This window comes from Empidonax traillii, unplaced genomic scaffold (assembly GCF_003031625.1).
Source record: "Empidonax traillii isolate 1590-97213 ecotype Southwest subspecies unplaced genomic scaffold, ASM303162v1 scaffold331:size1191723, whole genome shotgun sequence".
NCBI lineage: Eukaryota > Metazoa > Chordata > Aves > Passeriformes > Tyrannidae > Empidonax > Empidonax traillii.
The window spans coordinates 791,866-814,441 of NW_020955524.1; the positions used below are offsets into that span (position 1 = coordinate 791,866).

Here is a 22,576-nt window from a genome sequence, read left to right on the forward strand (position 1 = left end):
ACAATTATCTCTTCTCAGGGCTGAAAAGGCCCAGCTCCCTCAGCCTTTCCTCCCAAGAGAGATGCCCCAGTCCCTTCATCATCTCTGTAGCCCTCCACTGGACCCACTCCAGGAGCTCCATGTCTCTCCTGTAGCAAGAAGCCCAGCACTGGACACAGCACTGCAGATGAGGCTTCACTCGGGCTGAGTAGAGGGACAGGATCACCTCCTGCAACCTGCTGACAATGCTCTTCCTAATGCACCCCAGAATACCACTGGCCTCTTGGTCAACTTGCTGGCTCATGGATAGCTTGGAGTCTACCAGGACCCCAGATCCTTCTCCACAAAGCTTCTTTCCAGCAGCCTGTACTGGTGCAGGGGGTTCCTTCTTCCCCAGGTGCAGGACTCCGCATTTGCCATTGCTGAACTTCGTTAGATTCCTCTCTGCCCAACCCTCCAGGCCTGTCCAGGTCCTTCTGAATGGAAGCACAGCCTGCTGCTGTATTAGCCACACCTCCCAGTTCGGTATCATCAGCAAACTTCCTGAGGGTGCACTCTCTCCCTTCATCCAATCACCGATGAATAAGCTGAACAAGACTAAATGAATGTAAAGACCATTTACTGTTTATCCTACGTCATTTACTTATCTTAAATCATTGTACTTCAGTGCTGTAGGTCAGAATAACCAACGGAGGGGAAAATCTGCCAGTTGTTAAGCTTTAAAAGAAAGAGATGTGAAAGAAGTTTCAATTAAAAAGAAGAATACCAGGAAGAAGTAAGACCCAAAAAAAAAGATTAAATTGCCAATGTTTTTGGGGTGGATTTTGCCTTTTTTTTTTTTTTTTTTTTTTTAAACAATCAGAGCAATGAAGAATCTACATACCTTACACGTGATCCCCACAAAAAATACAGATGAAAGTTTTGTAGTATGAAGTTTTTCTCTTTCTCCTGAGAAAGTATTCAGAGCAGAGAACTATACATTGCGTTCTCATCACAAAAGCCCAGTTTAATACTTATTCTTTAAAAAAAAAAATATTCCTGCATCATTTTCTATATGGAAACAGATTCTTGACAAATAAACAGTCCTCAGACCTCTTGTTCCAGTTATATTTATTTCCTACACTTAAGAAACATGCTTCAGGCTTTTAGCTGCAGGACCAAAGAACACCTTTGCAAAGGAACACCGCACAAGTCTGCATGTGGCTGCAACAAAGCAATAACAGCCCCCTCTGCTGCTCAGAAAAGAAAAATATTAACACACACACACCGCCCTCACCTACACACAGCATTGCAACCTTCTCTCGACTGCATGTACTGCCTGCACACAAAACAAAAATCTGTTTCCAAGGATCAGTAGTTCTGCAATCATCCTTAATTTCCCCCTATCCCTACAAAGCTTCTAGTCTATTAATAATGCTGACAATAACTGCAAACTTTTATGTGGGAGTCCTTTTTCACTTCACATATGCACAAACTGCCGAGTGCAATCTTAGGTTTCCTCGGTTTAAAAAATTAATGCTATCCTTCCACACGAATCCCCAAACCACTGAAAAATAAATCCTTTATATTCCTGTGGCTCTACACAGTACCTTAGACTAAGCACCTTGCAGCAAAAAATTCTGTTCCAGTCTGTACTATTTAAGAGCTCAAAGCTATGTACGTGAGCGTGGTTTTAGATGCATTTCAGAACTTGAGAGATGGGTATTTAACCTCCTAGGGATAGATTTTTCTGTAGTACCTCCTCTTCCAGTTCCACCAAAGTCAACACGGCTACCTGTTGTGTCTGTCTTCCCTTACTTTCCAGGGTCAATAAACAATCAAGAAAAGGCAGTCTTGGAACAGGACCATTACTCACACACATGCTCCCAGTGACTTGCAGCCAAACAGATAGTATGGTGCTCAGAATTGGACGATGCTGTAATCAAAGTACTTTGCAAGAGAATTAAGCTGATTCTCAGCCTCTACCATTGTTACATGTAATGTATGTTATGTACAAAATGCATCTATTAAAAACATCATCTTATTGCCTTTAGTGATGAAGCAAATGTTAAAATATAACAACTGCTGAGAGGGAATAACAGTGTTTTTTGTGGTTGTAGATCCAACTGTACAAGTATTTTTCAATTTCATTTTAGCTAATCTGCTTTCTGATTCCTTGGAAGATCTAATAACCAATAAAACAATCACCATCACAGCCCACAAGCAAACCCGCAGCTGAAGAGGACACTAACTTGTGAAGTTATTGGATGGTTCTGCATGCAGAATACCTGACCCCTTATGAGAAGTCATCATCAGAATCCAAACAGTTAACACAGAAATAGCAAATTAGGGTATATGAATGTGAAATGTTAAGTTTTACGACAGCTTCAACGGAAGAGTGGCAAATAAATGTTTACATAAGAAGGGGTTGTTGCAAAGAATCTTGTTGAACAGTGCCTGTTGTCCAGAAGGATTAAGCATCCCCCATAAACAGGTTCAAACACTGCTTTAGACATTCCTCAAGATAAGCAAAAGAGATGTGCTTCCTGGAACCCTGAAGAAGAAAAATGGCTATGCACCACACAACAATCTTCCTGCTCCACCTAGTGACTTGGATTTTAAAATTCAGGTCCTTATATACGACATTTCACACCTCCTAGTCTGATATTAAGTAGCTATTTTGCCTAACCATTGAAATCTGTGACAATATTTGCTGGAAATAATGCAGCTAACACTTTCCATGAATTCATGGGTCTAATGTGTTTTGTTTTGTTTTTTGAAGTGGTTATTTCCCAACTGAGGTGGCTTCAACATTAGACATATTTAACATTAAATGTGCTATGTAATGTTGAATTTCAGAAGACAAAAACTAGTAGAACAAAGTTAAATTCATGGGAGCTTGGGTATAAGTGATCATGACTTTTTTCCCCCTTCCACAAAATATGTCAAACCCAAACCAAAGCTGAATGAACCAGGAAATTGTTTTATTGTTTAGAAACACATTCTAAGACAACCAAGAAGCCAGTACTCCTCTAAATAAGAAAAGTTTGCAGCAGTTCAAGAAAAACAACTGACCCTGATGGGAACTGAAAACCTCAATTAAAACCAAAATATTTAGGTATATTGAAGTCATTAATATTTAAGAACTACAAAACTGGTAAGTTACAGGAGTAGTTAAGCAAACAAAAAGGCACAAAAATTGAAGCAATTTGAAGATTATATATATGTAGTGATAAAAAATATTTTTACTAATTAGATCAAAATATTTCACAAATCTCAAATAAACCTCATTATTTATAGAAAAAAAATCTCAGAAAAGGAAACAGAGTACAATCTGGAAAACCCTAGGCTGAAACCCAGGAGTCAATCCAAGAGAAAATAACGTAATGTTTCACATAAAATAGGGTTAACAGCATTGATGACCCCTTTTCCACAAAATCATGGTGGTTATCACCTATGTCATAAATACCAATTTTGATAAACATAAAATATATCTGCTAATACCACAATTTCAAGAGTATGAACATAGGTAGACAAACAATTTAAATCTAAAATAAGCAGGAGTGTTAATTTACATGAGCTATTTCACAGTGACAGCAACTACCAGTCGTACACTCCTGTCCTTGCATCCCACATGTATAGAGGGATAAAAGCATTTAAGTGCAGTTGCTACGAAATATGGGGTGCACTGTGCTTTGTTTGCTTCTGTTATGGTTACCCAACAGAACTCAATTAATACAAAGTCATCACAGAGCACTGGAAATGGATGCTACAAATACAACACAATCAGTGAAGAACCAGTATCAAGAACATGTTTTCATAAGACTCCTGTACATATTTACTTTGCCCTCTTGTGTTATTTAATATTTTTAAAAATGATATGACAACATTTGATAGGACACAGATCAACTGGAGTAAAAATTAACAAACAATAAAGGATCTGAGACTGAGAAAACTCTGATCAGTTTAATACAACCGAGTGTCAATTCTCATGTGTACGTACAAAGAACATAGGCGAACCTTACAGAACGGAAAGCTCTCTGAAAAAGGCTTGCCTCACGTTAGACAAATCAGTCAAACATGAAATCTAAATGCATGGAATAATGTGATATACAAATGGGTAAGTGTATTGCATAAACAAAGTTTAACTACTGGCATAGTTGCCACTGAGTTTTAATCTCACAGAATATCTGATATCACAGAATCCTTTAGGTTGGAAAAGACCTCTAACATCAAGTCTAACCAATAACCTAACACTACCAAGTCCAACACTAAACCATGACTCTAAGTAGGACTTCCAGGGATAGTAACTCAACCACTTTCCTGGGGAGTCAATTCCAGTGTTTGACAACCCTTTCCCAGAAGAAATGTTTCTTAATATCTAATCTAAACCTCCCCTAGTGCAACTTGAGGCCATTGCCTCTCCTACTGTCTCTTGTTACTAGAGGGAAGAGACCAACCCGCATCAGACTATCGCCTTCTTTCAGGAACTTGTAGAGAGCAATAGGGTCCTCCCTGAGCCTCCTTTTTCTTCAGGCTAAACAATTCCAGCTCCCTCAGCCACTCCTTGTAAGACTTGTGCTCCAGACCCTTCACCATCTTCGTTGCCTTTCTCTGGACACTCTCCAGCACCTTAATGTCTTTCTTGTAATGAGGGACCCAAAACTGAACACAGGATGTGAGGTGCAGCCTCACCCGAGCCAAACACAGAGGGACAATCACTGCCCTGGTCCTGCTGGCCACACTGTGGCTGATACAGTCCAGGATGCCACTGGCCTTCTTGGCCACCTGGGCACACTGCTGGCTCATGTTCAGCTGCTGGAAAGCAGCACCTCCAGGTCCTTTTCCACTAAACAGCTTTCCAGCCACTCTGCCCTCAGCCTGTGGCACTGTATGTGGTTGATGTGAGCCAAGAGCAGGACCCAGCACCTGGCCTTGTTGAACCTCATACAACTGGCCTCAGCCCATGGACCCAGCTTATCCAAATCCCTCTGTGGAGCCTTCCTGCGCTCCAGCAGATCAACACTCCCACTCAGCTTACTGTCATCTGCAACCTGACTGAGGGTGCACTCGATCCCTCATCCAGATCGTTGATCAAGATATAAAGATATCTACAATTCAAGATGGGTGTTCCCCAATAAGAGTGTTCATGAACAGGAATCGTAACAGGAACAAGAAATAGAAAAAATATGCCCAATGGACATAGTGTCCTTATTATTACATTTAAGAGACCTTTCAGGGAAGACCTTGATTGCTTCATGTATGCGGGGAAAAAAGCCCACGTTTGTTAAACAGTTCTTCAATACAACATGAAAATAATAAAATTGTCAAAAATGCCAGATGACAGGAAGAAAGCAGAGCAGAGTAATGGTGCAGAAATTTAAACACTGACGATAACAAACAAACAATTAACCTAGGCATGAGATAGATTTGCCTTGCTGGACTGTTTCCTGTTTTCAAACAGTGACATTTTCTAAAAATATAAATCAATACAGAGCAGCCTAACATTTTATGCAGGAAATCATAACTGGTAAGCACAAGGATCTGTCTGGATTCCTGGATGTTGCTGGTGAATGCAACGAAGACTCACGTGAACCACTGGCCTTCTCATTTCAAGTGCACTTGTCCTTGTCCTAACATTTTCACAACATGATGGCAGCAATTACCTCAGTTATTTCCACAGAGAGGTACTATGAGGAAAATATTTTTATATAGTTTTATATATACTATATAAACATTACAGAAAACATATGTATAAAATGTGTTTTTATATAAATACATGGGGCTTATGCCTCTGATTAAGTTTATCAGGTAAAACACAGAGAGCTTGCTGCTGCCAAGTGGAAGCCCAGGTGACAGGCAGCAAACTCAAGAAGGGTACATTGTGGTGTTATGCAGGAAACGAACATTTCCTTCCTTAACCACACAGGATTCTGCAGGCCAAGTAGCAAAAAAAAAAAAAAAAAAAAAAAAAAAAAAAAAAAAAAAAAAAAAAAAAAAAAAAAAAAAAAAAAAAAAAAGAGTCAGATTAAAGAAAAACTTTACTCAGTAGTTTACAAGGAAAGGAATAAAAGTACAAGGAAGAAGAACAAAGATATCCAAAAGATAAGAGGAGATGCACAATTACACCTATGGTAGTAGCAGTTGCTATTTGTTGAGTCTCTTTTCGTATCTCTTGGTATTGGGCAGTGGTGAAAGTGTGTTCCTCCCATATACAAGCAGACCAAACTGTGCTGCATTAGGAATGCAAGCTTCTGGGGAGCCAGGTTTACATCTGACACACAAACATCAAGTAGGGGGTTCAGCCATCACCGCAGATAGTGGTGGCACAGAGCAAGTTTCGCAGAGTACAGCACACAGCAAGGTAATTCAGCCAGAGTTAGGAGAACGTACTAGAGAATACATATGATGAGAAACGTATCTGAAACACTAAAAATAAGTCTACCAGGTTTGAATCTCCTAGAATGAGTCTAATCTTCAACAGGTAGAACCAGAAGTCACTTGTAAATACAGGTGATGAGTCTACCAACACTCCTTTTTCTTCTCAAAAGTAGCAGATTAATTAGTCGTGCTTAGTTTTACTCTGGCAATTGATTCATGCTTGCATAGATATATTTCCGTAAGACTTCTTAACACAGAATGTGTTCCTGTGGTTAAATGTCGACTTATTAATGAATTGGCAACATTAATGTTGCATTAGCAGTCTTACTATGTAACCAGTCCACATAGAAATTGTGCATTTGTACAAATATCTTTCAGAGGGCTTCCTTCAGGCTAAACCAGCTTGTTTCAGTTTGTGTCAAATATGCATTAAAAAAGAAAGAAAAAATCTTCATTCATTATTGAAGACAATAAAAAAAGCTTCAGGACTGACCACCACCGAAAATTATGCTCTGCTCTGTCTGTACATAATTTGAGTGCAGTTATTTACAAAGCACTTCAAAAAGTTTCCAATTCAGAGACTTAAAAATAAATTTTTGAGTGTGAGAATTTCCTACATTAAATATTGTCCATACTGGATGCAAGTTATTATATTATATGATACTCAATAAGTCACACTAAATCCAAGAAAACCAACACATTGAAATAAAAACAATAATTTCAGTCGTAAAAAGCCAATTCAATGATATGAAATATGGCAGCATTTCCAAATTAGGCAGAATATACTTCAATACCTCAAAGGGTAGAATTACAGATATAAAATTATATAATTTATTTAAAACCCATGTGAAAACATTATGACTTTTCAAAAATCAAAGATGCTGGCTTTGGTACTTTAAACATTCAAGTGAATCGCATACTAATACTATTAACAAAAACATATTGCTGCAGATTCCAGAAGCAAATGATCAACCTATTTACCTCTTCAGGTGCCTCTTCAATTCTGATTATCCATCTCTGTATGGTTATGCTCATACTCAACCTGTTAACTTACATTAACTGATTTTTTGGCGGTTTTTGTTTTGTTTGGTTTTTTTATTTTTTTTTTTGTTTGTTTGTTTTGGTTTTTTGTTTTACATCACGTTTTAATTTTTTTTTTTAAGTAAAATTTAAAAATTTGAGGGGGTTTTGCTTTGTGAATGGTGAGAAGGAGATAGGTGTTCTATTAGCAATTAATGATTAAACAAAAGAAATTAGTACATAGGCTTAGGCACAACATTCTTCCAGAAGCACACTGGCCTGCCCATCTTTCTTATTAGTAAGTATCACTGCTTTCTTTACTCTTTCAGTTTTCCCTGCTGCTGAGTTGATGGAATTTCTCCTTCCTGAAGAATTTGGAAAATATAGCGAACTACTAATGTACACTGCAGCCAGTACATCAAAACCTTTTACTTTAACGTAAAATGTTAGATTATCCAAGTAGAAATAGAAATACGAAAGTTAATTTCCAGATTCTTATTGCAAATCACAAGTTCCCAACAATCAGCACACAATTTACAAGGTCCTCACAAGCAGACATTATGTAACTTCCTAACTGCCTAACACACTTTCTTTACCCTGAATTTTGTCCACAAACTCACTAGAATCAGGCTGGAAGGAAAAACTTTCCGTTTCATGGTTTTCCAACCTTTTTTTTCCATTACAGTGTTTTTATCTAAATGAACCAGATCTTCTCACAGAATGCCTCATATGTATGATTTCTTACCTTCCTTCTTGCCTGCTTGGAGAAGGAAAATAACCATAAAAATGCCAGGAGGGTCTTATGTTAAGGTAAACACCGTGGTCTTCTGAATATAGTCATCAAGAGTTCTATTCCTTAAAATGCACAGGGGTATTTACTCACGTCAGATGTATGCAAATAATTTGATTACTAACAGCTAAAACAGCACTGTTTTTGTGGACCGCATAAATTCTTCATCATAATCTCTTTAGGAAGTAAAATCTTTGTTTCATCGTAAAACTTTAATTTATGTTATATATGTGATTTTTTTATCCAAAATCTGAACTTAATGAGGATGAAGAACACAAAAAAATGTAGCTACTCACCTTTGTCTTCATGTAGAATGGCGATGACTGGTGAATGGGCAAGTCCATGAGGCTGTTGGAATTTGTGACACTGTTACTGTTCGCATGTTCATCTTCTCTACTGCTGTCATCAGATGGATCAAAATCATCGCTCTCCTGATCCATTTCCTCCTCCTCTTCCGCCTCCTCCTCTTGATCACCACCATGTTCATCATCATCTTCCTCTTGATTACAAGTGGATTCTTCATCCACTGTAATAAGTCTATTATTATTTTCTTCTAACTGTTCCTGCTGAGACTCATGCCTATCATCAAATCCAGGTTCTTCTCCTCCTATCTCCCCGTTCCTCCCAATGTGCTGCTCCTCTTGCTGTCGTCTTTGCTGCTGCTCCTCCTCTTCTACGACCCGATTCATCTGCTCCTCATCTACTTGGCTTGAGGAAGCATTACCTCGAAGAGGTCCACCAGTTCGTCGCCTCTTGCTGCCCACAGAGAGCAGTTCCTGATTCATTTCCAAAAGCCAGCTTGCTACTTCTTGGACCTTGGCTAGGCTATCTGAAGATGCAAATGCTTTCACATTCTATGGAGATAAAGAAAAAGTGGAAAATTACAAAAGTTAGTTTTTTAATTAGATAAAGCAGTGAAAACCTATTTCATTGTATTATTCCTGACAACTTCAAATTCCAGGAAACAAGGAATAATTTATACTTGACACACAACTAGAAAAACCCAAACAAACAGCAGGCAACTTTCTAGCAAGAAAATTATTTCTTCTGTGTAACAGTCTAATTATGGTCTCTGCAAGCACCAGATTCTGCAAAATTCAGAGGAACTACTTACCCTCCTAGAGAAACTACAAGAACGATTAGCACTCATGCTAACAGAAGATCCAAGTACGTGAAATTACTTCCTAACTGGACACAGATAATTTCCAATGGCATTTATTTTCCTTCTCATTTGATTACAGACTCTATATATTATCCACAAGTGAACTGTTTTTGGGCTTATGCATTAAGAGCAGGCATATTTTCAGGTATAATTGAAAGTTTAATTTCTTACCACTCTAATTTGCTTTCAGATAAATAAAAAAGAGAACACCAGTTAAAGAATACAGCCTTATCACTGCCAGTTCTTAAGTTTGCCACAGAGATGCCCAGTGGTCAAAAGCAGACACCACTAAGCAGCCCATGTGGCCCAGAAATGGCACATACCTCACCTGGAAAAAAATCACTGTTAGCTCTAAGAAGCTACAATAATTGTTAAATGAGACTCTGAGAAGTTACAAAGAGGCCAAATTTAGGTGCATATTAATAGAAACTGAAAAATACTAATGCGATTTCCAAATTATCCACACACTCAGCTACACATGTCCATCCAAGCAATATGTAAGAACAGAGGGGTATAACACAGTCTAATTAGTTCTTAAATTTAGTATAAGATTTCCAGCTATACATACATAGCCTTTAAGGCTGGTGCATCCAGACTGCAGTTTCCCTAGGCTCAAGCAATGTGCTGAGTAGGTGAAATTGGACATGAACTCAACAAGTAATTAGATTCACTGTATGTACACAGGCTGTACATGAAAAAGTGTGCAAAGAGAAAACAAGCAGCTTTGTCATTGTGTGTTGAGCCAGCTTTGTTCCATGACAGTTCTATAAACATTCACTTTACTGGTAAGTAGGGAAGAAAGTATCAGAAACCAGAGCTCTATGGAAATTTTCAGTGTGCTGTACTATAAAAGCCCCAGAAACATATTTACAGATGTTTTTCAAGTCTTGCTCTGAGGAGGATTCATAGATGGAATTCTGTACCTCTCTGCACCTGACTTCCTCAGGGAAACATTACTTAAAACCTGAAGACACAGTTCTCAAGTTTCCACATATCTACCCAGATGACGATTCCCCCAAATAAAACCTTATAAGGTCAAAAGCTGAAATATCGTGTCCAAAGAAAGCATCCATTAGCGATTAGCTCCAATCCATGAATGAGAAGCTAATACTAAAAGACAATTAAGCTCCATACATTCAATGGAATGTGCTGACTCTTGTTTTCACCAGTGCAAAAAAAGCACTAGGACACTTAGGAGACATGAACCAAACCAAAAGCTAATGTCTCTATTCTTATGTTCAAGAGGCATCTAAAGTGAATGTGTTTAATTTTCTATATGCAGTAAGTAGCACTTGAGAAAGATGCCACAAAGAGCGTGCTGTAAGAGAAATGCTTTCACTTAATATTTTTCCCCAAAGCCTGGAAAACTTAGCATATTGGAGTGATGTTTAATAACATTTCGTCAAATGTCAAATTCAGTTGCATATATAATCTGACATTAATACAACCTATTTATCAGACTTGCAGCATAGTTTAAGCATCATGAACAAGACAACATTACAATCTTCTTTTCTCATGAAAAGAGAAAAGTCTTGGAAATTTTGAAGCATTAAATATAAAAATCAGTAATTAAAAAGTAAAAAAAAAAAAAAAGAGATTGAACAAGAGGCTTACACTGTCACAATCTAGCGATTTTAGCTTCCACCACAAATGATTCTCTAAGTAGCCATGAATGAAGCTTAAAAGTTTTAATTGCATTTTTTCGGTATCAGCAGCATTATACATGCATCAATTATTGGTTTAGGATGTACTTGATAAAACTGCAAATGCTGCATTTGTTTCAATAATTTAATACATACTTTCAATTTGTATCTGTAAGCAACAAACATAAAAGGTCAGCACTGAAACACTTAAGTAATCAAATGCAAGAATCTGCTAAATGTTTGAGAGACAAAAATATCACTGTTGTTACTGTTATACCCAACAGAAATTCCAGCCAATTTATAAAATGAACATACCCTAGTACTATTATACATTTTTAATTATTCCAACATTTTTGAGTGACCATCAATTCATGAAATTAGCTTCAGTCATAAGTGGTTTCCATTTACTCTGCATTTGCATGAATTAACTCAACTTGGTTTTTCAAGAAACCTGTAAAAATACATTATCAAAATTTAATTACAAGCAGTGCTACATCAGAAATCATCAGTATGCAGAGAGGTGATGCATTTACTAAAGAACAGATGGATGCACATTATCTGAGAGATTTGAAACATTAAAGCTGCCTTCTGTCATGTAAGTGCTTTCAGAATTAACCACTGTCAGCTAATACACAAGATACAATCATTTCCATATATAAGGTAGATAAGGAATAAGACAGGATTATTATTATTTTGCAGGAAGAAGTGTATTTACAAATTAACTCCCAGAGAACTGAAATGCTGTGTTTTCAGCCACAGTGCCTCCTTCATTTACATGGTCGGAGACCAAAATGACTCAAATCGGCTAAATCCCAGCAGATCCACTGAGGAAGGCTGTTGTTTTTCCTACCTGCCTCAGACTTCAAAGAAATTTTTTTAGACAGACACCACAGCAGTGCAGTGGTAAGGCTTTGTGCAAACGTGCAAAACTCATTAAACTTGGTCAATGAGTCTAACTTGGCAATTCCCAAGTAAGCTTCTTAACACTTGCAGCCAATTGTAGGGGAAAGCAAAAGGCAAGTCCCCAGACTAGTCGAACTGCTAACTCAAGAGTTGATGAATGCATCTCCCACCTCTGTTGAAGACTGAATGCACCCCACACCTATACTAATATTAAATGCTCCTTAACCAGAATGCTTCATCTAAATCATGCTAGTACTGATCACAACAGCAATTATTGAAAAGATGGAATAGTTACAGCCACAACATGTTTTATGGGCAGTGGATGCTCCTAGAACAAATCTTTTGAGATTACAAATTTAGTGGACAAAGACAATTGGACTAACACAAAAACTTCTACAGATACTTGATTAAATCCTAACTTATTAATATACCTCATCTTTTACCAGGATATTTAACCGAGCAATACTGAACTGAGGTAAAAGAAAGTAAAAAAGGAACATCCCACCCAAGCAAAGGATCTCCTATGATTTCATTTCAACACCCCAATCTACCTATCTACCTTCTGGGGGAAAAAAAAAAAAAAAAAAGAAAGATCCTTATAAGAACACTATGCCCAAGACAGACACTGGTGCATTGGTAACCTAAAGCTTGGCCCTCATGAGCAAGCAAAATGTTGATTAGAACAAGACTGAAATGCAGCTTTAAAACTTTCAGTAACTTTTCTTCAAAATAAAATACATTATTAACAATGCATGTCATTCTACAAGCACACATGCTGTTTTAAAAGAATTATAAACTACTTGGCTCCAAGCTCCAGAACAAAATAGCAGCTAAAAAGATTCTCTGCTTCTGCTTCACTGTTAACCTCCCAGCAAAGCTCTGCCAACACTTCACAGAGCAGCACATGCAACTTTTTTGTTGTATTAGAAATTATCCTGCTCCTTTTTTCACTGTCTCAAGATACTTCAACAATCATGTTGCTTATTCAGTGCAAAGTGGTCAAAGCAACCAACTCTAAAAGAAAGTGCTCCTCTAATTACTTACTTATGTCAAACATAAATTTGACAGCACACAAAAAATAGATTTGGTATTCATTAAATTTTTTAAAACCACAATTGAAGTTTCCCAAGTAAATTTATTTAAGTCTAGTTGTGTCTAATCTTCTTTTGTGGCCAGCTTTAATTATCCCCCTCCATATTGACATCCAGTCCCAACTTTGCATCTACCTTCTGAAGCTTTTCTTAAAGTCCTGGTGTCCCGACCTCTTCTCCTAAATATGTTTCTGAACAAAGACACTTTCAGTTTTCCCACCATACACAGTTCACTGTAAGATGTCTCTCCCTCCTGTTCACCTGCTTCTATCAACCCCTCAATGCTATTTCAACAGACCTTACCCTTTCTCTTGCTATTTCATAATGCAAACTTACTTCTTCTTCCTAGGATTGCCTCTGAACACCTCTCCTTCTTTAATCCCAGGCCTCAGTCTCCCAGTCTCTGCTGGTCTGCAGTGCTACTTTACAGTCTCAGACACTTAGCTCTGTTCTGCTCTGATCTGATCCATTCTCCATAGAAAATGAATAGATTTGGAAGAAAGACAATAGCTGATGATACATGGGTGGTGAGGGCACGACAGAGCCATGTCTCTTGCTATCAGTCATGGGGACAAACACAGAGAAGCCATTAAAAAGAAAACTTTGTTTTAACTCTGAGCACAAAAGGGGTATGGAGGACCTATAATCCTACCTCTTCTGGCACATATATGTGAAGTATTTAATATAGGATGAAATATAAAATAGCACACAACATCCACTAGAGAACAAGAATGCAAAAAAAGTATTTTAGAAAATGAGTAAATGCTACAAGAATTTACACCTATTTAGCAGCACTTAAGCTAAGTAGCATGATAAGGATGTATTAGAGGTAGAAGAGAAATAAATAGACCCTTTATGAGCAAGAGTTTAGAAGAAACAGTCTGAGCTACAAGTGGTCACATATTTTACCATAGTCTGAAGATCAAGTATGTATGATCACGTCTAAATATTCTATACGTATCAAGATATTTTATATCACTAAGAAAACAAGAGTCCAGCATTCAGATTGCATTTGTCTGTCCTTCAGCTACATTCACATATAGATTTCCATCTGCAGATGTCCAAATCCTCTTTAAAACTCAACTGGTAAACTAAAGACAATATTTTCTGTGCAAAAGGGTTTAGTCTTGTTAGTGTAAAAATAAATTATTTCATTTTATGGATTTATTATTTCTTCTCTTTAAATTTATTTTTTCCATAGAGTTTCCACATGATGTCCATTTGTGCACATTTAACATCATCACAGAACATTAACTTTTCATGTCAATTCTTTATTCAGAAACAAATAACACTGTATTGTATGAGTATGCAGTTGAACAAAACTCTTTTCAGCCACTGCTGTAAAAGCCCAACCTCTTTGAAATAGGTTCACTTAACCCTCACAGACAGTGACTGTGGGTGGAGTGGGAGAAGCTGCAAAAGGTGCAATATGTTTCCTTGCTGTGTACAGGCGGGGCATACACAGATTCATCCCGTTCCCATGAGCAACACAACCACCGGCACAGTTCAGAAGCGCACAAACACAGAACCTGGATGTATTACAGCTCAAATGGATTCAACAGATTCTCTTGGCAATAGCAAGAGCAGCATCAAGTCTTAATGCTTTAAGCCAAAAGCCTTTTCTTCGTTCTTTGTGCGTTCTGAGAACAAGGACTGCTCTGGCTAAAAGAGGGGATAATCTGAGTTGAAGTTGTAGCAGTTTTAAATGCTCTAGCACAAAGAACCATGCTATAAAATGTATTATTAGAGACCTGATGTCCTAATTAAGGCAATCAACACATAACAGGAAGAGGAAACCAGTGAATTTTTTTTTCTGTAAACATCTGTCTGTAAGTAATTCATTACCTTAATTCTTATATTTGAAGTGTTTCAAAACACACCTGCCTCTTCCTTGTTTCAAAAAGAAAAAAAAATATCATAGCAAATCATCAGTAAGTAGTGTCTTACAGAAGTTATGTTTTTACCTTAAAAAAATTGACACATAAGAAAATGTGAATTACTGTGAGATGCTATGGCAAAGATGGGCTACAGATAAGAGGGAAATGCAGAAGTGACCCATGTGAAAATGGTTGAAAGCCTCCATCATATAGTAATAAGAAAGCTGTATTAAAAAAATAATAATACTAAGTCCTTTTCCTCAACACCATATCCCAACTGACAAGTTGTTAACACATCAGTGCAGTGTTACTGCAGAAGTGGGAAGCTCAGGTCTATATATCAAGAACCCTGTTCATCTCTCTTAGCTCCCTGAAAGTGAAGACTAACAGCAAAACTACAAAAATTACTCCTTTATTTTTAATTATGCATTGTTATGTTTTCATCAACTGAGTGGATACAATTTTGAATAAAATCATTTACATTCCTTGAAAGATATCACGGGAGGCAACAATTCACAGTAGGAGGAGATAAGTATTATGGCTGATCTTACTATGTTCATATAAATAATTATTTTATTTTTAGTATTTATATTACTAACTTATACAGAAGATGGCTCGTTTGTCTTTTCACTAACAACTTTTTAAACAAAAATAATTAAACTCTAAAATGTGGAAAGTTAACTATCGTCTGAAAACAATGAAAGGCTTCTCTCCCCTTTTCCTCAGAAAAAGGAAAGCAGAAAAAAAGCTTTGAGTTATTTAAAGGGTGCCAAGTTTTCCAACAACTATTGAAAACAAAACAGGCAAGTCCTCCATATAATCCTGCATGCTTCACTTAGCATCAAGCAGTGTCTATTTTCTCACTGAAAGGACCTCTGTGGTACGAAAGCAAAGCACACAGTTTTCAATTACATCGTCTTAACCTTCTCACTTTGACAGCTGTACCACTATATAAATGGTTCTTACATAAAAATCTTTACCTGTCCAAATAAAAAATTCTTACCTTGCATAATTAATGAATACCTGCTTATTTTTTCCCCACAAATTAGAGTACTACAGCAGGCCTATACTACTATTGCTAGCCATCCAGTGCAAGCATTCTTGTTTGCTCAATTCAGAACAGCACGTTTCTATCTGTTAATATTTCAGTCTCATGTAAACTATGCTTTCTGTGCATACTAACAAGGGAAGAGTTTCCTGCCAAAAGCAAACATTAGATCATACTTCTAGCAACATAAACAGAGTATCTTTAGGTACATTACTTGAGAAACACCGGGGCTGAAAAATTCTCAATTTAGAAAACTAGGCAGGCACTTTATTATGCTCCCTTCAAATTTAAAGATGCTGTTGCATGGCTACTTAGCAAAGGCTACGAATGTACAAACAGAATCATCCCAGCTCTTCATGACAGATACACAAGCAATACAGAATTTCTCTATGAAAAAGGATCACAAATTCTCTTACAGTGCAAAAGGAGACTAAACACTCCCTAAAACTTAAGAGGTTCGGATAATTTGGGGTTGGAATTCACCCTTCTTTTCAACAAGGAAGTAAACTAAGGTTGTGGGTCTGTGGTAGTTAGTGTTTTCCAAGCTGCCTTGAAATCTCCGTGGTACTAAGCACTGTGTTCTACTTTCTACATCTGTCTGCCTGTCCCCAGACCAGATCACCTATATTTCCTATAACAGAAGCCCTTGGGGTCAGTTTTACAGCATCATCAACAGCACTGCATATAAGGACCTTCCCAGTTGCCCAGAACAGCAACTGCTCAGGATGGCTTTATGTAGCTCAAAGCCTTTCATCCCTAGGAAAGGAGCCTGAGAAGAAATAAGGTTTTCTAGGAGTGAACTTCAGTTAAACCATGCTGGAGTGTTACTGTGCTGCGGAAAACTCTCCTGAGTTAGCACACTCAATTATAGGTACCAACAGTAGGAACCGGAAACCTCAACTATGAAGTCTAGAACAATCATTCAGTAACATTTATTTTAAGTAAACAGGAAATGTGATTACTATAAAGAAACAACTCCTTTCTTCCCAACTCTCTAGGCGAACAAGGATTTTATCTAATAGACAAGAGTAATATCCGATCACTAAATGCTGAAATGAGAAAAATCCAAATGGAATTAACTATGAGGATAATTACTCACTGTAATAGCTTACTAGGAAGAGAGTAAATTAATCACCACTTTAAGCCTTAAATTAGAAACACACTCCATCTTAGTTTAACACACACATTCAACAACTGCAGAACATGCAGGACAAGTGCAGCTACCAGAGCATGGTGGGTTGTCTCTCCCTGTGAATATACACAAACAAGAGCTGTTGTCACCTCCTCTCTGCTCCCACAGTGACACAGAGGCAAAAAGTATTACCAAAGTGCTGGTTAAAACCGGCCTAGTTTCAGTGCAGACTTACTTCACAACTACTAGACTTAAAACACAGGCTACGTCCAAAATGGTCTTAATATACATTGTTCTTCAGCATCCACAATATTGCTGAATGTAGCCCTGGGGCTGGGACACATTTCCAGTGGGAAAACCTACAGGCCTTAGCAGTAGGGTATGCCGAACCACTTTATGTACCTGTTCACACAGTCTGTTACCCAGCCTGGCACTGCTTTGTGAAGCTGTATCATCGGAGCTATACACGAATAACTTCCAAGCAGAGCTGCTCATTATTAATGCAAACTATTCTGAAGGCAAAAGCAAAAGAGCATTTGGCAGCAAGAACACTGCCATTAAGATGTTTGTCTGAAAACCTCCAAGTGATTTCTAAAGTACCCAGCTGACTTCTCTGTCTTAGTTTCTTTCCTGTCCACTAATCATAAAAGCAATTTTGGGTACATTTCCCGAAATTAAGGGCTTTACTGACACTGAATTGCAATTTTACCATATGGCTGGTGTCAGCTTCTGGCAAAATGGTAGCACAATTTCTTGGACTAAAACTACAACTCAAATGCTGCTGAACTGCAGCACAAACAGGCAGACACATAGAAGAGCAGATACACACACACACACACACACACTAAGTCAACTTAGAACACATGGCAGAAAAGATGGACCAAAAAAGGTCATCTTTAACTGAAGCAGGGGAATAGACTTTAAGGAATAATAGCAGTTAAATTTAGTTGAATTTAAATTTGAGTTATATTGAAATAGAAGGAAGAGCAGGAAATTAACACCAAGTACTAAATTGTCCCCTACCTCAGAGCTGTTTGAGATTAGAGTCCTCTAATGTGGAATGACAACACACAAACAGATGGGAACATATATACCCTTTACAAAGAAAAGCTTTCTAGTGGCTAAAAAGAAGACAGCAGGATTGAAGTTGAGGAAAGAGAGAATCAAAAGCCATGGCTACTCTTAAAGAATGGTTTTCTTTGAACAACTAAAACCAATTTAAAGTAAATATCCCCTTTTCAAGCAGCTCTTATACTACCTCTAATCAGCAAGAATAATCAACTACCTTTATTCCCAAGAAGCTTCAAGGCACAGAACAGTATTTTCAAGCCTCTTAATAATGACTAATGAAGTAAAAGAGAAGTAATGCATGTTATGCTATGACAATTCCAATCTCACTATTCTGTTCAGTCGCAGGCTTCTGCATCAGACTAATCCCCTAAAAATAATTATAAGGTTATTGTAAAAATAAAGAATATCCTACCAAGATTAAATAGCCATGTCTTCATTCAGATGCTACGTTTTTTTATTTTTTAACTTTTTTTAAAATCCCAGTCCTTCTATATTATTTCAAGCATAGGAGATGACAACAAACAAGAGAAAAAGAACAGAGCCCCCAAGTGTTTCCAAGCTATCAACAACAATTTTTACTTCAAGATCCACTGTGGACAATGCTCAATTTTTTATTTTTTTTTTTAAATTTCCCATTTTCAGTTGTCCTTTAGACATTTTTTAAAGAATAGGCAAGACCTGGTTGTGTTAGGACAACTGCTGCCAGCAGTCGAGGGAGGTGATCCTGCCCCCCTCCTCAGCCCACATCTGCAGTGCTGTGTCCTGTGCTGGGCTCCCCAGTACAAAAGAGACATGGAGCTCCTGGAGCAGGTCCAGTGAAGGGCAAAAAAGATGATGAGAGATCTCTCTCATGAGGAAAGGCTGAGGGAGCTGGGCCTGTTCAGCCTCAAGAAGAGACAACTGAGAGTGGAGCTCATCAGTGTCTATAAGTATGTGAAGGGAAGGCGTCAAGAGGATGGAGCCAGACTCTTCTTGGTGATGAGCAACAGGACAAGAGGTAAGGGGCATAAACTGATGTACAGGAAATTCCACCTGAACATGAGGAAGAACTTTACTGTGCAGGTGACTGTGGAACAGACTGCCCAGAGAGGCTGTGGAGTCACCCTCACTGGAGATATTCAAGAACTGTCTTCACGCAATTCTGTGCAATGTTTTCCAGGATGACCTTGCCTAAGCAAGGAGGATGGACCACACGACCAATCCACTGTGGTCCCTTCCAACCTGACCCATTCTGTGATTTGGTGATTGAGCTGTCATGCAGTCCCAATTGCTAGGGTGAAAACAATTAAGTAATTTTATCAGTACTGTTAAAGCAGATGGAAGTAAAAAGCTGTAATATAACAAAGACATGTCTTGTTTGCGTTTGATTCACCAGTTATGAACTGAATTTGTGAGATAAGAAAAGGTAGCTGTGGTCAGATTGATGCAGAAAACAACACAAGATATTAACATTTACCATTTTGGTGGGAAAAACTACAGCTCAGCCTTATTGCCATGAGGTTGCTCTAAACGAACAAGGAGTAATATATATTTTATGAAGAATGCCTATCTGTCTGCAGTCCCAATTCATACCTTATAAATTGTTCAGCTGTGTACATTCAATCAGATTTGTGCAGTATCCACTGGGCAATATTGTCTCCATTCTGAATGCCATATTTTCAAAGATGAACTCTGGACTGTACTTTCTTCCAAAGCTAGTCAATGAATAAGTTAAATGCCTTTGCATCAACATCAGATAAGGAAAAGCCTTTGATCTGCACTTTTTTACCTTTTATAAAGGCAAGAAATACAAAAAGAAACACAAGAGTAGCATTTACCAGACTTGCTGAAATCTCTTAATAAATTGGTTTGTCTGCATTTTCATCATCTTCAGCAGTAGAAAGACATAAGTAAAACAAGATCACACACTACCACGACACAGCAGAACAAATTCCCCTTTTTGATGTCTCACTTAAAGGAAAAAAAAAAAAAACCACAACACACACAAAAAACCCCAACAATTACATTCTCCACATGGTATAAAAAACTAGCAAATGCCTTCTCATTAACCTCACATCTCCAGGACACTGCCTTATGAACCACACATTGGTTCATAAGTGTTATGTTCTCTGTGTCACAGAGGAGCTTTACAGCAGTAGATTTAAAATCTGACCTTGCAGAACAACAAGGCACTTGCTGACAAACAGCATGTGACAGTGACAGGTTTGAGGGAAGATGATATCCCAACCTGTCTAAAGGAATCTGGCTCTGTCCCAAACAGACTCTTAGCAGGCTCCATCGGAGAAATGGAAATGGTTGCAATTATTGTTATTGATTTAGTGCCCTTAAAATGGCTCTCTGAGAATCTTATTTCAGCAACTGATTAAGCAGCAGGTTCAGCAGCAGGGCATCTGACTAACAACAACTAGAAACATTAAATTTCTTTGCCCAAATTATTTCTGGGACTGGGAAAGTAATTTTTTGTATCTGCATGAACAGAAGAGAAAGTAGGTGCCTACATAAGAATGTAAGGTGGCCTACAATATTAATGTCAGGCAGGCATTCAAACTTTCAAATTTTATGTAGCTATCAACTCTAAATATTCCATGTTTCTGCTCTACAACCCTTTCCTACTACAGAAAAGTTATGTGACTACAAGCAGTAAAAAGAGCTGGGTCCAATTCAGAAAAGCACTTGACCATATACACAGTTAACAAATAAGTTATTTACCTGAACTACCAACTTAAAAGAGATACTGATATAGACTGTACAAATATAAACAATCCTAAAATTAGAAGTTGAGATCGTAATTTGAATGGATTAAAAACAGGTTGTGGAGACACTTTTCAGAGACCAATGTCATTCAAGACGCTCTTACTGCTCTGCCTCAGGATATTTTCAGTGGAGCTTCCCCAAAATTAACTGAGTGTTCCCTAACCCATTCCAGAAAAAAATATGCAAATCAATTTTATCTCACTGGTTTCTTCTAACTTACATGGTGTTGATGGCACTGGATGAATCAGTAATGTAGACTGGCCTACAGTAAAGGTGCAGACACATTCCTGATTTTTCAAGGGCATTGACGGTGCAGATTGATGTAGGTGAAGAGTGATCTTCATCTTTCTGGGACAGCAGTGCCAAACAGCATCATCTATACTGATCAAGCACAGACTGCAGTACTCCCCATCCAAAGCTGGTCTGCCCTCACTGCCACATGAGGTGTACAGCGTTTCACAAAGGTCAGCTGTACACCAGGTCAGCTGCTATGACACACAGCTGCCTTGTGGATCTTGGAGACCAGCACACTTTGGAAGCAAGTAGATGACGTTGCTCGGGTGCCAGTGAAGTGTTGATATTCAGAGGGAGAAATTTGCTAGACTGCTGGTAACAGGTGGAAACCCAAAGCAGCTGAGATGGTACAAATCGGCAAGACAAGATGGTTTCTCTCCTATGTGCCACAACGACCCATAACACGATAGGCAAGGGAAAAGTCAAATCCTGTTGACACAGAAGAACAGAACTCTGGATGCACCGATCACACAAGGCACATTGTTGGGTTGGTTGTTTTCTAACGTAGAAAAGCTGTTAAAAAAAGCACCTTGTAAAATAACAGATTCAATCCAAATTTTGAGGCCATTACCCAGCGAATTCAGAATGTTGTTTTATCACTACCATGTAAAAGGGATGTGTGGAACAGTCCAGCAGCAAACAGTTTCTACTGACAGAATGCCAAATTGGATGACTTTCTGAATAATACATTGGCTGTTGGTAGCAGCAGCACTATCAAAAACAGTGCATTAATATTTGTTCTTACTGGAAAACCTGGCTGATTAGGTTATGTCCCATGACATAACTTGAAGGCTGTAAAACAGACCTTAGAGTAACCATTCTCACTGCAGCAGCCCAAAAAGACTTTTAGTAACTGTAAGCTCTCTCACTTAATAGCTCAGCTTTTCAAAAGGTCCAGTTCTCCACTGGGGAAAAGAGAATGTAGTACAAACCATGCAGGCATTGTGAAGTCCAAGTCATCCCTCACAGCCTTCAAGTCTGTGTCTGTCTTAACCTTTTTATGATCCACACATGGACTTCCATGTTCTCAGATGCCTGGAAGGTTAACAAATGGTACCATTCCGTCCAAAGTTCAGAAATCACTTTTTAGGACATAGGAGTCAGCTATTTGCTGAACTGAAGCAATGATTTGGTGTGAAATGTAAAATGGTACAAAAAATATAGTTGAACTTTGTAAAGTATTTATATTTCCATTCCTATCATCTCAACACCTGGGAAATACCTAGCACATAAATTTTCTTTCTCCAGTAAGAATCCTGCAAAGAAACTAGGCTCTAAGAAACACTTTAATTTCCTGGTGACATTCCTCATAGATTTTTATCAAAGCCTAGCAAGAATATATTTTCTTCTTGTAGTAGTGCAGGGTTTATCTACTGAAATCCATTCCAACAGAGTTCATAGACATTCTCAAAGGTATTGCAGTTAAAACAGGGTAATGGCACCAATGGCGTC

At 38.0% G+C, this 22,576-nt stretch overlaps 1 protein-coding gene across 1 annotated transcript in view; it reads right to left on the reverse strand.

Moving 5' to 3' along the window:
• The window catches only part of FBXW7 (F-box and WD repeat domain containing 7), a 181,866-nt gene that overhangs the window by 94,761 nt on the left and 64,529 nt on the right, over positions 1-22,576 (reverse strand). Inside the window, exon 2 of the mRNA XM_027891812.1 lies at positions 8,446-9,003. Coding sequence (XP_027747613.1) covers positions 8,446-8,934 — 489 coding nt within the window. The 5' untranslated portion in view covers positions 8,935-9,003. The remainder of the gene's footprint in view (positions 1-8,445; positions 9,004-22,576) is intronic.